Source organism: Thermobia domestica, chromosome 9 (genome assembly GCF_964235325.1).
Source record: "Thermobia domestica chromosome 9, izTheDome1.hap1.1, whole genome shotgun sequence".
In the NCBI taxonomy this organism is placed as follows: Eukaryota; Metazoa; Arthropoda; class Insecta; order Zygentoma; family Lepismatidae; genus Thermobia; species Thermobia domestica.
In genome coordinates, this window is record NC_137462.1 from 245356441 (window position 1) to 245371982 (window position 15542).

The 15542-nt window shown below is 33.9% G+C and overlaps 1 protein-coding gene across 4 annotated transcripts in view; it reads right to left on the reverse strand.

Moving 5' to 3' along the window:
* Nucleotides 1-395: 395 nt before the first annotated feature.
* Nucleotides 396-15542, reverse strand: part of ena (ENAH actin regulator enabled) — a 47214-nt gene continuing 32067 nt past the window's right edge. For all 4 annotated transcript variants that reach the window (XM_081725949.1, XM_081725948.1, XM_081725946.1 and 1 more), the window contains 4 exons: nucleotides 11295-11677; nucleotides 6350-6517; nucleotides 2338-2581; nucleotides 396-864 (listed from right to left, as the gene is read on the reverse strand). In XM_081725949.1, the coding sequence (XP_081582075.1) occupies nucleotides 836-864; nucleotides 2338-2581; nucleotides 6350-6517; nucleotides 11295-11677 (824 nt within the window). In that variant the 3' untranslated portion in view covers nucleotides 396-835. The remainder of the gene's footprint in view (nucleotides 865-2337; nucleotides 2582-6349; nucleotides 6518-11294; nucleotides 11678-15542) is intronic.

The following is a 15542-nucleotide window of genomic DNA, read 5'->3' on the forward strand; positions in this document are numbered from 1 at the left end:
CCGACAATTTACAAGGTTAGGAATGTGTTCAGTTAATTCCTAAACATCAAGAAAAACTTTTAAAAAGAAAAGAAAAATCTCCTTTCAAACACATTCTTTCCTTTTATCTCTCTCTCTCTCTTCCTTGCTATCTCTCTCAAACACTTTCACGTACACGCACACAAACATACCCTTTAATCACTATCGTTCACTTATGCACACGCAAAACACGATATTCGATTGCCAGACAAGACTATAACATGTATTATGTAAAAGCTTTCCCTAGCCACTGTTAATGTTTCAAGAACAATTTGTTTACGTACTCCAGACTGCTAAAGTTGTGCACAACTTTACCAACATACTAATTCATTTCTGTTGATCAAATAAAATTAATCTTACCCACACATAAAAACAACTTTTGTTTATCTGAATAACTGCATATAGTTAATATCCATTCACATATCCTTTAGCAGCAATACATGAAGCAAATAGGACAATGTCACTAATGAATGCACAGTATCATTCAAATAAAATATTATGGCCAGTTTACACTTATTTTTAATCAAAATTGGGGATCATCTCTCAACACTCTACTTCCCTGAGATGGTCCCATAATAAATTAATATGCACACATTGTTCCCTCCACAATTTGTGGGACATGTAAAAGCTGACATTGAACTAAACATCCTGACAAAATTTCTGCGAAGAACCCTGTAGATCAAGGGGCTGCTGCGTTTCTTTTTCACTTGTGGTTTTGTGCACAAATTCCACGGTAGAACAATATAATAGAGGCTGTCCATGATCATATTTATTTGTCCATTATCTAGGAACTAGGCACAATTGATCTCATGAACCATTACCGCCTATTCAACTCCATCTTTAAAGCTGCAAAACAAAGAAGTATTTTCATACTTTTACAGTAACTACACAATTTAAGAGCGAAGCATAAGAAATATTAACTGTGCGAAAGAAAAATATTTATTTTGGTCTATTTGTTCAGAAGTTAATGCCAATAACACACACAAGGTCAACACGCACTTTTCATAATGGCTACTGTTCATAATGAATATAAGCTTACAACTATTCAGATTTTGTAAATTAAAATCAACGAGAATAAAATCGAACTGAATCAACAGATGCAAAAGCTAATTTTATACTTCAAAATTACTCACTGTTAAACTACAAAGGGAGTACTGAACGGTTTCTGGTAACCGAAAGAATATCAACAGAGCAAACCTGCTGAATGTAATCCGACTTTTGACACTTGTGTAACACCAGTCACATATTAGAAAGTGAATATTTAAATTACACAATTAATGTTTACTGAGTTCTTGGTTTTTGGATCTGGAAGTGGACTAAAATACAAATAGGTTTTACTGAAAACCACAATGAATTTTATTGGCGTTACTGAAACTTAGTGGAAAATACAACAGTGTATAATTTCAAACACATACCTTTCTTATACGAGGGAGAATAAAATGAAAACCACGAAAGTGCCATTATTTTTTACTAGGCTTTTGGAAATTTGTAGACACAGTACTTGGTTTATTTCCAAGCTGGCAATAGGAAGCAGTGCCGACATATGGGTTGGAGCTGAGAAACAGCTGATTCAATATAACGGCACCACTACGCAGTCGCACCAAGGAAGAACAGTGTAGAGTTATTCGATTTTTACGGAATGAAAGTGTGAAACCGGTTTATATTCATCAGAAAATGCGCACGAAGTATGCGTAGAAATTCACAGAAAGTACAGAAGGTACAACTTTGTTGATTGATGCTCCCCGTCCGAGTCAGCCTCATCGAGTTGTGACAGAGGAGTTCATAGCCGCAGCAGATTAGTTTATTTAGAAAACCGTTGTGTCATCCTGACTGAAATGGCTTCTTTGCTAAATATGAGCTTCAATTCAATACAACACACAGTGCATGATGAACTCTGCTACGAAAAAGTGTCCGCCAGGTGGCTTCCACTGGCCAAGGAAAGTCATGTTGACTTTACTCTGGGATAAGAATGGTCATATTCTGGAACACTATATCCTCCTACGTACCACAGTGACTAGTGCCATCTACACCTACCTTCTCAAGAACCATTTGAAGCCAGCAATATACACAAAGCGAAGGAGAAATTTGCTTCAACATGATAACACTCGTCCTCATTGTGCTCATCCAAACATGGAAACCATCGATAACCTACGCTTCGAAGTGCCTCCCACATTCGCCATACTCGACAGATTTGGCAATATCAGATTTCCACATCTTTTATTATTTGAGAAACTGAAGTTAGACCAAACTCACATACTGCTGCAGATAATCAAAAAATTTATATCTTCATGAGAAAACATAAAGGTTTAATTAACTTACCATCGATAAATTCCTGTTTTACTTTATTCAATTCCTTTCTTATATCTTTCAAGAGTTCCTGTCGGAAATTTTCTAAGTCAAAAGCTACTCCTTCAGGGAGACCATTTACTTTAGGAATCATTTCTTCAGAAGCAGAACCGAATCTTTTACGAGATGGCTTTGGTGATTCTGATCCATTAGCAAATTTTCCATTTGTGCCGCTTCCAGATGACTTATCCCACGGTTTTTTATCTGTTTCAGTATCCTGCAATATACCCAATATTTAATGTTTCAGCATCCTGAAATATACCCGATATTTAAGATATATCATAAACTACGGCCATTTCTTAAGATGTATCCTTACCGAAATAAATAACCTGGTACCATAGAATAACTAATATAAATATACATATGAAAAGATCAGAGGACGCACCGTATGGAACGTTCTCCTTGCCCGGCAGGGCTTCTTAACATGGTGCTCTGGAAGGTCACACGGAATTTTTAAAAAGTAAGGTGGGCATTTTACTTTTACATCATTGAAAAGATCATGAACGATCAAAAGAAAAAAGAATCGTAGGATTCGTGTGGGACACAGTTTACAAAATGGCGCCGTTTAATTGCATATTCAGACAAAACGTCTAGTACTTGTAAATCACAAACGACTATAGATAAGAAGAGGGAAAAAAATGTCAGATTACGCATCGAATGGACCGTTCTGTTTGCCCTACGGGGCCTAGTATCGTGGAGTTCTGAGGGTCATCCGAAAATTTTAAATAGTAAATAAGGAATGTAATTTTTTACATTATTGAAAGGATCATGAAGAAACAAACAACTTTTGTAGAAGAAAGGTTTTCGTGTAAGACATCGTTATGAAATGGCTCAATTGAATTATGAATTCTTGCACAGCCTGATAAAACTAACAGTTAAATGGTGATCATTTCGTAAATAGTGCTCTACACCAATTATTATTATTATTATTATTTTATAAAAGTTGTTTGTTTTCCCATAATACTCTCAATGATATATCAAATTATATGCTTTACCATCTAAAATTCTCATGTAGTTCCCTGGAGCCTTATTATAAGGGACTACATGAGGCAAGCAGAGCGCTCTCTGAGATGTTTCTATATCACTTACTGTGTACCTCATTATTTCCACCCGTTTGTGATTTATAAACACTGAACGTTTTACCTGAAATGCCCTGCATTTAAAACTCACATCATTAAAAAATATATTATGCTTTTTTTGCTATAACGCTTCATAAAATAACAAGGAAAATAATAAAAAAAAAATTGAAGCAGCGAGATTTAGCGTTTACAATGGATGCCATATTGGAGTTCTAGTAAGTATTTAAATTTTCTTTAAATAGCTATTTGATTTAATATGATGCATATCCACTTTTCATCAAAAAGTATTTACTCCGAAAGGATTCCAAATTATTTAATTGTGTACATTAGGGCAAAACGCTTTTTTCAGAACATATCTCCTCCGAAAACTAACAACAAACGGGATATAATTTCATAGACAACGTTAGTTTTCTGAAAAGATATGTACTAAAGAATGCAATATTTTTTTGCTGAAACGTACACAATTAATTTTGGTTGCTTTTGGGATATTCCCGTTTAGGAATTCCTTTTGTTACAACAATATATATCATTTTAGACCTGGGAGTTCATAATGTGAGAAACCGCTATAAGTAGAGCATATTCCTTTAACTCTATGCAGACTACTAAATTTCTAAATGTATTAAAGCAGAATGAAGATATGATGATGTTTAGCTTGAATATTCTTCAAGTACCTACGCTTTAATGCAATATTCTTCGGTAGTACATAAAAACCAGTGGTACTTATACGATAACATTTTCTCTGAATACTTTCATATTCCTCTTTTCTTAACATAAGATATAACGATTATTGCGATGGCAAAGGAAACCAACGTGATAACCACGCTCGGGAACGAGCTTGGAATCCGTTCAGCACCCGTGCATTGATAGCTTTGCTACCGCAGTAATCATCATAAATGGTGCTGAGACCCGAGGGAGCTACAGAAGGTAGACAGAGACTTTAAGCTCGCGTACAGATTCCTGTTTTGGTGGATGGATTTCAAAAATAATATCAGGCTCTAAAAGATGGTGGTATAATATACGGACCTGGTTGTGTGTTGTGTTCAATTTTTATTAATTATTTTTTTTCCTTTCAATTTTTTAAAACTTTGTGTAAGTATCTAGAAAGCTAAGAATCTAAGCAATACAAGCATAGTAAGTTAGACCACGTGTGTATTTAATTCAGGGTTTCTTCTCTGTGCATGTCATGTGCATAATAGTTCGTCGTAGTATGTTTATCTATCACTGCTTAATCCATAACTTCTAATACAGTGTTTATTGCAGTTGTTTGTGGTGAGGTTGGAAGAAAACTTCGTTTTGTTTGAATCGCATTACAATTCGGGGGAAAACAGCATTTGTATACAGATAGCTTTGTATGCATTCAGGTTGACATTAGCGAAGCTGTCAATGCAGGGTTCTGAACGGATTCCAAGTTCAATTCCCGAGCTTGGTTATCCCATTGGTTTCTTTTGCCATCCGCAGTAATCATTATAAAGGATACTATAAAAACAAAGTAAACAAGATACTCTCTATATAATTAGTTGTTCATTAGGAGTTGAATTTCCGTTTCATCACTTACACAAAAGGTGGATCTACTCCAGTTCCTCCAGCATTAACTTGGGAATCGAAAAATTACTTGTACACTCACCGGGACTCTCATACTAACATATAATTATTTATAGAAAAGGTTTCAAGTAGAGTATGTTACAGCATCTTGGGATTTTATCATGTTCATTGAACAGATTTTGCTTCGAAACTTATTACATAAAGTAGTTCTTTCCTGTGGATCATCACCCGAAGACATATTTTCGTAGTATACTCTTCACAAACAAGCAAATCTGTTACATTTTAAATCAATCAGAGTTTAAAAACAAAACTATGTCTATACTGCACAATATAATTTTGTTGCGAATTTACTAACCACAGGATCGGTTTAAAAACAAATAATTATTATTTTAAAATTACGTAATATTAAGGGTAATAAGCGTACTGCTGTAAAAGCTGTAATTTCAGTTCGCATATCAGAAAACACGTTATCAGAAAACACGTTTGCACTTCTTTCGAAAGATTAATAATAAAAATGTTAGATTGAATTGGAATAGTTTCTAATACCGTTTCTCATGTTTCGTTGAAAACTAACTTCTACATAGTAACACTCCTACTCTTACCTTTGAAAGAACAGTAGATATTTGACACATGTGTTAATATTGTGTACACCAAAATTCCAAAATGAAATTTCGTGACTTTTTCGTGACCTTTTCTATACCAAACCATAAAATTTTGTAACATTCTCAAGAACGAATTTGGGTGTGATTAGGTCGAATTTTCATGCATGCGATAGAAGTGTGCGTTGCTTGCGATTTGGTAGCGTCTAAAGCCGACCATAGACATTTTTGGTGTTGAATTTTGACGCTTTATAGAACAAAGTTTTTCAGTCTGTACTTATATTTGTACAGATAAAACAAAAATCGTGACCTAAAAGCTACATTTCGTGATTTTCTTGACTTTTATGACCGTTTTCTGATTTCTTGTCTTTTTTTGTGACTTTCATGACTTTCGTGACCGACAGACACCCTGTTTAAGTATGATTCCAAGCCATGTGTATTTGTAGCGGAAACACGATATCCGCGGGTTTTACTGAAAGTTCTCTTTCATTCCAGTATATTCTTTTCAGCAACTCTTAACTCTTGTCTTAATTAGACAAGGTATACAGGATTTCATTTAAATATCACCACAAACACTTTTTGGAAGGAAGAATTCTGGTTCTTTTCAATTGTAACAAGAAAACTGCCATCTCTATTTAATCAAAATATGGAAAAGAAACATTACATTTCTTTTCTTTCTCACATTTCATATGTTCATCTGGAACATAATTTATTTCGAAAATAAATGTTAAAAAAGAAAGAAAGAAAGAAAGAAAGAAAACTTGCCTGTGGAACTTCATTTGGATCTTTCTTTTCAGCAGCAGCTCTTCGTCTTGCTAATGTCTTCGCCATCTCATCCATCATACTCGCCATACTTCCTATCTGACCTCTTCCCAACGTACCATAATTACTACTCCCACTGCTACTTGTACTACTACCACTATTTTCTGCTGACTGAAACAACAAAAGCAGATAATTTACTTTATCTCATATTTTAAGTATCAATTAAATATATAATACGTAAAAAGAAAGCGTGTGTAGCTTAATGCCTAGTAAAAATAAATAGGTAATATTGAATAGAGCATACTTATTTTGGGAACATACATTGTATTTACTGTCAAGTTTCTATTCCTGTAAATTATTAATCCATTCAACTGTAAAGACAATACAAAAATTAGATAATTTCCATTACCGACAGATTCATGATTTCCAGAGAGCAATCTTTTATGCTTACAAAGAAAACTTTTTTATATTTAAAATTGTATTTTGATACCAAAGTGCTAACGAAAGCAATGTGTTTCACCTTTTCTATTTTGTGTTAGTAAATTATGAATATCAGGGATTTATTCACTAGACTACTTACAATTTAATAAAAGTACCTTCAATAGAGCGCTTGTATTCTTATTATAACCGTACCTTCGTAAGTTGATGTTTCTGAATGCTTGTTATACGGTAAGAGACAACCAAAACTACTTTTGCTATATAAAGAAAGAAAAATGTTATTTGGTTGTTGCGTTATCGTTTTATTTTCTAACCAATAATTCAATTACGTTTATTACTGTGAGCTCTGACGAGGGATAGATTTTGAGACCAAATCTTAAACTTACTGTTTCGTTACATTCTTGCATTATTTTACGATATGATGATAAGTATGAGTACTGCTTCAACTTCTCAATTTGCATAAAATAAGATTTTATCAAGAAAACCACTACAAAAATTAACACTCATGAAGAATTAAGAACGACCATAAAGAATGTGCAGTTTTCTATTATTTCAATGTTGTAGATTCCCAAAACATCTTGATTAGTAAAGCTTGTTAGACATATACATAAGTTCGAATACGTCGAGACATTATTATCTAACATATTTTGCTTACAGAATAACGATATAATCTCATTGTTTATGCAGACTGCATTTATCTAGGTTGTATTTTGGTTCCTTGGTTCTGATGAAATAGCACTAATTTCAAAAAAGATCTAGAAAAGTTATTGAAAACTGACTGTGTAAGTTATTTTATGGATGTAACAGTACACTCCGGCACTTACGAACTTACAAAGTGATTTGCGACTGTAAAGTTACATACATAGGTATGACGAAAGCAAATATAGAAATTACGATAGAGAACATACTAAAGACGCCAGGAATGCGGAATAATTTGCTTCAGGATTATCCAAGCATTTAAGCAAATTATTAGGAAGATTAACATGGTACATAACATATCAGCGCCACTACCAAGACTTGTCTATGGAATATTTTGTCAGCAAAAAAGGAAATAAACCTATATAAAGGAGATCTGGATAAACAATGGGACTGCATTAATCTCTGACCAAAATGCATACTAGGTAACAAACTTCGGAATATTCAAACGTCTCTAACAACTTTTACTAATCACGAAATTTCGGAACTAGATGCACATTCTTTATGGCCATTCGTAGCGGTTAGTATTATTTTTTACAGTAGTTTGCTGGACAAAATATTATTTCATACAAATTTAGGAGTAATAAAAGGTACGGATTACCACACTAAACTTTCTCGCTCCAATTCCTTAAACTACGAGGGAGGATCAAATGAAAACCTTAAAAGTGCAATACATTTTAGAATGTAACAATGAAAAGCAAATCTTGCCTTCATTCCTTGCTCGCTTTTTTGTTTCTGGTTGATGATAGTGAACCCAGGTCTCATCACCTGTAATAATCCTGTCCAGAAATGCATCACCCTCGATACTGAAACGACGCAAAAGTTCTTCACAGGCGGTGACGCGACGATCTTTTAATTCAGCAGTCAATTGACGTGGGACCCATCTTGCAGACACCTTATTGAAATGTAGAACATTATGCACAACATGTTGAGTTGATATGAAAGCTAATATTCATGATTGTGGCGATTTCTTGCAGCATAATACACCTGTTTTCCTTTACAAGCTGTTCCGCTAACGCAATGTTTTCGTCGGTCATTACACCGTGAGCGTGTCCCGCTCGAAGAACATTCTCCAGAGATATTACGACACTTTTCAACTTCCTACACCACTCGTATACTTGCTGCAGGGACAATCATCATACTTTGCTCCCATCCCGCGATGAATTTCAATTGGTTTCACACCTTCAATGCTCAAAAACAGTATCACCGAACGCTGTTCTAATGCGATGCATGTGGACAGTGGGGCGGTCATCTTGATACTGACTGCCGCGTTCGTCGTTCTTCCAGCAACACTCTGCCACCTATCGGTCATTAAGTGCAACTCAAAGTATATTCATGCCACGTTTCAAAACAATCGTCCAACTTTACATTTGATTGCATTTTTAAGCTTTTCATTTGATCCTCCCTCGTAGATCATGTGCTCAATTATTAATGAAATATTTTCTTGTGATATACAAAATTATAAGGCATTTTCGGAAAGCTTCACTCAAAGAAAACTAATCCCAAATGTAAACTATCCCTTATAAAATTTTTCATAAGAAATGACTTATGCCATATGTTAAGTTATTAATGAAATATTTGTTTATATATATATTTAAAAAAAATCGTGAGTGGTATTTTACATTTAAAAAACATTACCCAAAGAATAAAGTATCCCTCATAGATTTTTCTCAAGAAAATGAGTTATACTACATTATCCGGTTATTAATGAAATATAAACAAAATCACCTGAGTCGTTTTTGAGAAAACCGTCCAATAAAAACCCACCCCAAGAATAAACTACCTCTTCTCGATTTTTCCCAGAGAAATGACATACTATATGATGAGATTGTTTTTGGAAAAAATAATTTATGAAAAATAATTTTCCGTTTGTTTGTTTTGCTGCTTTCATCAGTGTAAAAGTTTTAGGATTTGTTAGATTTACCTATAGTGTTGTTAAGCTTAGACTAAAAATATTGTGGACACAGAATATTTGTAAAATTTCGTATTATGAAGAGTTTTACTACAATATGCAACAATTAATTATATTATATAATATAATAATTATAATAATAAATTAAAGATTTATGAAATATAAATAAAATTGCTAAAGCCGTTTTCGAGAAAATTCAAAAACTGGAGAATCTCACGAAAACCGTACGTTTAAAATTTGGTTGAGATGTGTTGAACGCTATGGCCTCTAGGCGAGTGTACATAGTACATAAGAACGAACAGACGGACAAATGTCGAAAAATCAACTTTTCAGTATCTATGAATCATGAAACGTGTAAATCTGTTGGAATCCTGAATTCGATTTTCTTTTGCACGATCACCATATTTTCTTCTCTCCTTTCGGTGTTCGAAAGTAAAAAAGGAATATATATGTACAAGATTAAAGTAAGGAAGTAACGAAGGAGAAAGTTTATGATTTGATCTGAGAATATTCGTCCCTCGTCAAAACTTACGGCAGTAAACATGACTGAAATACTGGGACCAAAATAAAACGACAACGCAACGAATATGTAAACATTTTCTTTCTTTACTTTTTATGTATGTGATTTTAGAACTTCAAATATGAGTTCAATCTATTTCTTTAAAATATACACTTAATACCTTATCTGTACGTGAAATAATTTAATTCCCTAACCTTTTAAGAGTACACAATTTACACGAACAATTCCCCTGCCCTGCACGAACTACTTTATTTTCCTTTCTTTCTTTTCCTTAGTGCTATGTCTAATCATGATACAGAAACTAATATATCTGGCGGTGACAATGAATCAGTTCTCTTTATCTACTGTCACAAAGTCATGAAATTTATTAAACAATGCTGTTACTAGTAATTATATAAATATATCTACTAACTGAAAATAATAGAGAAAGAGAAAAAAAGATTATTGATGGAACTCACATTTAGTGTAGAATGAAATCACTTTAATGTTATATGTCAGTCGGTTAAGAAAAGCATTTATCTTAATAATTCATTTTCTCCCATTATACACAAATTTCTTAGCTTAACATGGCGTGTAGGTAAGTCGATAATTTAGATTCCATGTTAAACTACTGGCCCATGTCTCATACGGAACTGATACTTAAACGGGACGTTAGACCAGACCATCAAAGACATTAATGGATATTATTCTGCGTGAAGTAGTTTATCTTCATATACTCTCCTGTGTTCTACAGTAAAAAGCAAAGGAATAGCTACATCTTTTCTTTCAAACCCACAACAGAATATTAAAGATTTTGCAACAAATTCCAAACTTTTACACATAATTCTTTATCATCCTTGAAAATTCTAAAGCCGTTTAGAAGAATTATATACAGTTCTGGTTACCTAAAGGAGACGTTTGCTAACGTGCTAAGAATGTAACCAAAATATTGTTTAAACGTTTTCACAACCACCAAAAAACCGAAAGCTGTCAGTTAGCTTTGCATGAATCATCAGTGAAAAACATATGCTCGGATTGTTTTCCAATTGCACTCTACTACAATTATTTTATATCACTGTACGGCGTATATGAGAAATACAGTAATGCTTTCCCATTGATATGTAAAGGCTCATGAACGAGTACTTTATCACCTACGGAAACTTTCACTGTGGAACTGGAGAATAATAACATATACAAAAAGGAATATTGTGACACATTATTTTACTGCTATTAAACAATGTTACGATGAATGTTGTACAGTACAGTAACTTATGAAATAATCTAGAATAAACTTTCAAACATAAAAATTCCAACATCATCCTGAATCAAGTCCTAAAGATCACATACTGTATTTGAGAATATACTGAACACTGAAAGCAGTTAATCTGAATTACGTGCATTACCTTATTCGCTCTTTTCAGTTTGGCACTCTGTAACGCCGCCGCCAGAGATCCCTGTTCAGGTCCGTCTGAACTTGAAGATCGGGTCATATTTGGCGCTGGTGGAGGTGGCGGTGGAGGAGGGGCCCCTGCTGGCCCTGGCCCCGGCAACGGAGGTACAGTGGATGGTTGTGGAGCTCCTGTCCACACAGCAGGAGAGGCTGGGAGAATAGGCGGTGCTGGAGGGGCAGGGGGTGCAGGAGGTGCTTGTGGGGGAGCGGCAGGGGCAAGCGTCATGGGAGGAGGTTGGGGTGCCGGAGGAGCTGACGACGTGCGGTGATGTCCCGAAGAAGACGGAGTTGAGCCTGGAGATGATGAGTTGGGACTACTCGCAAGGGTATTTATAACTAGAAGAAAAACAACCATTTAGTTGCTCTGATAAAATTAAGTAAATATTCAGTCAAACGTTTAATATTAATAATACGAATTGAATAATATGAACACAATTTTTTAGAAAATAAATGCTTTACTACTTCTTATGAATGAAATGCAGTAAAAATCCTTATAAGACTTTCATATCTTAGTATATATAATTAGACCTACTAATACACGAAGTAATTTTAAGTTACAGTGTATTTTTGGTACTACTAACGACGACAAAAAGTTAATATCATTCATTGCTAGTGTTGCAACATGTTTCTTATTCCAGTTCTATCAGCAGATATTAATACTCATTTAATTAATGTTTAATTGGTGTTACTACCACACACTGCTAGTTATGTATCACTTTAAAGCAGATTTTCGAAAGAAGTAATATTGTGTAATTATTATACAGAAATTTTAAGTTTTCAATCAATGAAGCTACTTCGTCTTGTGACAATTTTTTTCTTTTCTTAAAAATTTGGAAATAATTCTTTATAAAGTTAAATAAGCGAACGAGGATGGGTGATGATTTCAGATTTTACCACCTTAGTTACACGTTAATTTGAATGAAGAAAAATATATATTATATTTGAAAGTCAGGCAGTAGAAGAAAACTTAGAAAATAATAGTTATATTACGTAGAATTCAAAGTCAAGAAGTATCGCTCAAAAAAGGTTAATACATGAACAAAAATATGATTTCTCCTCTTTATGTTGAAATGAAATTAAAATGAAGCAGTACATTTCCCTTATCAACATGTAAACGTAAAAGATTGTCCGCTGTATTTGTAAAACACGAAATTGAAAAATAAAACCTTCAAAGCAACAACGATCAAGTTACAAAAAAAGAGTCAGAAAGTATATACAAAAATCCTACGAAACAAAACGAGTCATTATTAGATTAATTTCGAGAACTCAGGTAGCAGTATGAATTTTAAATTGGTAATTTTAGAAAAAGACGACGCTCCTACAGAATCCAACAATTTGCAACGGAATTTCAGATTCAGAAAATATCTGAAACAGAAGCTTATTATTTTATTACTAGTAGCTTAAACGCACAAAATATAAATTAACCCTCTAACTCTGAACTATTATGGATATGCTACTGTAGAACAATGCACAGGACATGAAGTACTGAAATGGTGAAAACGTAAATATGGTGTTGCACAGATCGCTACCGATTGCTGAACAGAACAATCCCATACGATAACGCAAAAACATATAAAGCCTCATAGAATGATTTAAAAGAAAGTGTTTTACAAATACCTCTGTACCATACTTAATACAAAATTTCCGTTCGTGGCAGAGCTGCTTATGAACGATATTGAAAGTTGCTGGTTACAATTAACAGTAAATGCTGAAACTAAAACCTACCATTAGCATAATCAACTTCCCAGCGCTTCTTTTTAAAATTATATGCATATGAAAGTGATATTACACGTAGTCCTTGCGCAGCAAAATTTTTATACTATTACGAAACTTTATGTACACATTTATGTTTAATAAAATAATTAATATTTCGTTTACAATCTATCCAGCGAAGGAACGGCTACCGACCATGTTCCTCACATGTTTGCCACGCGCATTGACCAGCTATTAAACAATAATAAATGTATTATAACAATATATAATTTATGTCGTATAATCATAAACATTATGAGTAGGTAATTGTGTAGACATTTTATTTATTTGCTGATTAACAAGAGGAGGAAAAAAGGAACAGCTTTACTTGTTGATCAGTCAGAGTGTTATTGTTCTCAGAGCGTTACAGAACACGTTACAACAAAATTCAGAGATCTATAATATCTGACATTATAGCGACTACTTTTTTTTAATGACTTTTACAGTTCCTCCAGGATTGAAGAAAAAAATGCCTTATTTCTTTCTCACTTTCCATAGAAATTTCATTACAGAATATTCCTATGAAATCATCTTTGTTCACCTCTGTAACTGACCGTATCTCACCAACTTTATTACCTTCTATTGGATTTTTATGCAGTTTACTATTCTCTTATTTTTATAGAAGAGTAAAATAGGAGCATTCTTTTGTTAAGTAATCAAGTAACTAAACATTGATAAGAGTATGTGTGTTCCTCCAAGCACACAGATAAATTACGTATACAATATTGTAAATTTCTTTACAAAACCTACAAATAACACAACATTATCACACGGAAATGCTGAATGGCAAAATGACGACCCAATTCCCTATCAGGGTGCCAAAAAGTTACATTTTCCCCTCATTTTGTTTCTCTTTGACATTCTTGACAAATCCAATTATTAATTTTTCCAGATTCACACTAGTTTCTTGTGGTTAAGAACCCCTAAAACGAACCGATTTTGAAGGAGCGAGATTTCCTACACAAGTTGAAAAAGAAAGAAACACGTCAACACTGTTTGCATAACTTTGTCGAAAACTAAGTTAAAATACAAGAATTGATCTGTACAATGTTATCACTACAACTTACCTGGCATCCAATATGTTTCAGAAAAGACGATGCTAAGCGGTCCACAAGAATTCGGGCGAAAAGAAGATGGGCTAGTGAGGTTTTAATTACTTTCAGTACCTATTCTGCTTTCATTGTCAATATTATGCACTGTGAATTTTTAAAAAGATTTCTCACAGTATATTTAATAAACATACTCTAAAACTCATTAACAAACTTTCTATCCCTGTTGTGACTTGGAAATGTTCTTTTTACGTGTTTCCATGTTGATTCAATTATAGACGTTCATATTTATCGACTTCATCACTCATCGAATTAATTTCTATCACTAATATCTCATACTGTGTCAGTATTTCTTATTGCTCGTTACGTATTTACGCACTATCACTCTCAGTGAATGCTCTATCTGCAGTGTTAATGCAATAAAAACAATAATATACTGAGCATCTTCTGGAATGATGTTAGGTGGTTGTTTCGTTATTATTGGTAATACGCAGTGTGGTTATTTTAGTATTTGCGGTGAAAAGCACACGTTGACAGCTTTTCAAGTTTCCACTTATATTGTAAGGATCCCCACATCACGATAAAAGCACTGTCAACATAACACGTGCTATTGATTGTAAACAGTGTATCAGAAGAGAAGCCGACACGAAAGACACCGAGGAACGCCAAAAGAAGATGGGCCTCACGGAAGGACCCGAAGAGGACAAATAAAAGCCCGCACACCGAGGGACCCAGCATCAGTCGACCAACTGATCGTAACCTATCTTAAACCCTGGAGGCTGCTATAAAGCTAAGGAAATCACCTTAAATACCATACCTCGTAAGGGTTATGAGCGAAGGTTACCTAGAACCAAATACTTGAAAACCCTGGAGGCTACTAAGAAGCTAAGGGGTTATCCGTACAGAACGCTATAACCTGTACACCTATGTCATTAAAGAGATACTTTATTGTTAGAACTTTTGTAAACACAAAAGACTTAATAAAATTGGTGAAGGGATAAATCTCGGTCCATTATTGACTCTACCGAAATCATTACAATATATTTATTCAAGTCTTGTGCATTTTATTGGCACCGTGATAAGAGAAACGCTCCCAGAGAACTTTCATAAAATAATTACGTAATATTTTTCTAATATATTTTTTCGATTGACCTTTAAAATGTAGTTAGAGAAAGAAAAAAAAAGTTTTCAGAAACTTTTCTCATATTTACGATTTAGAAGCATTCTTTTTCTTAATTCGCTCACTTCCACATATTAGGATGATGCTCTAAGACTCAGGTATGCATTTTTAACTTTCTCTTCTCTGCTATTTTTTTGCCATATTTAATTCTTTCTTCCTTTTATTGCTACGAATACTCTTGATAATCTCTACTGATTTCTGTCACATAACCAACCATCTA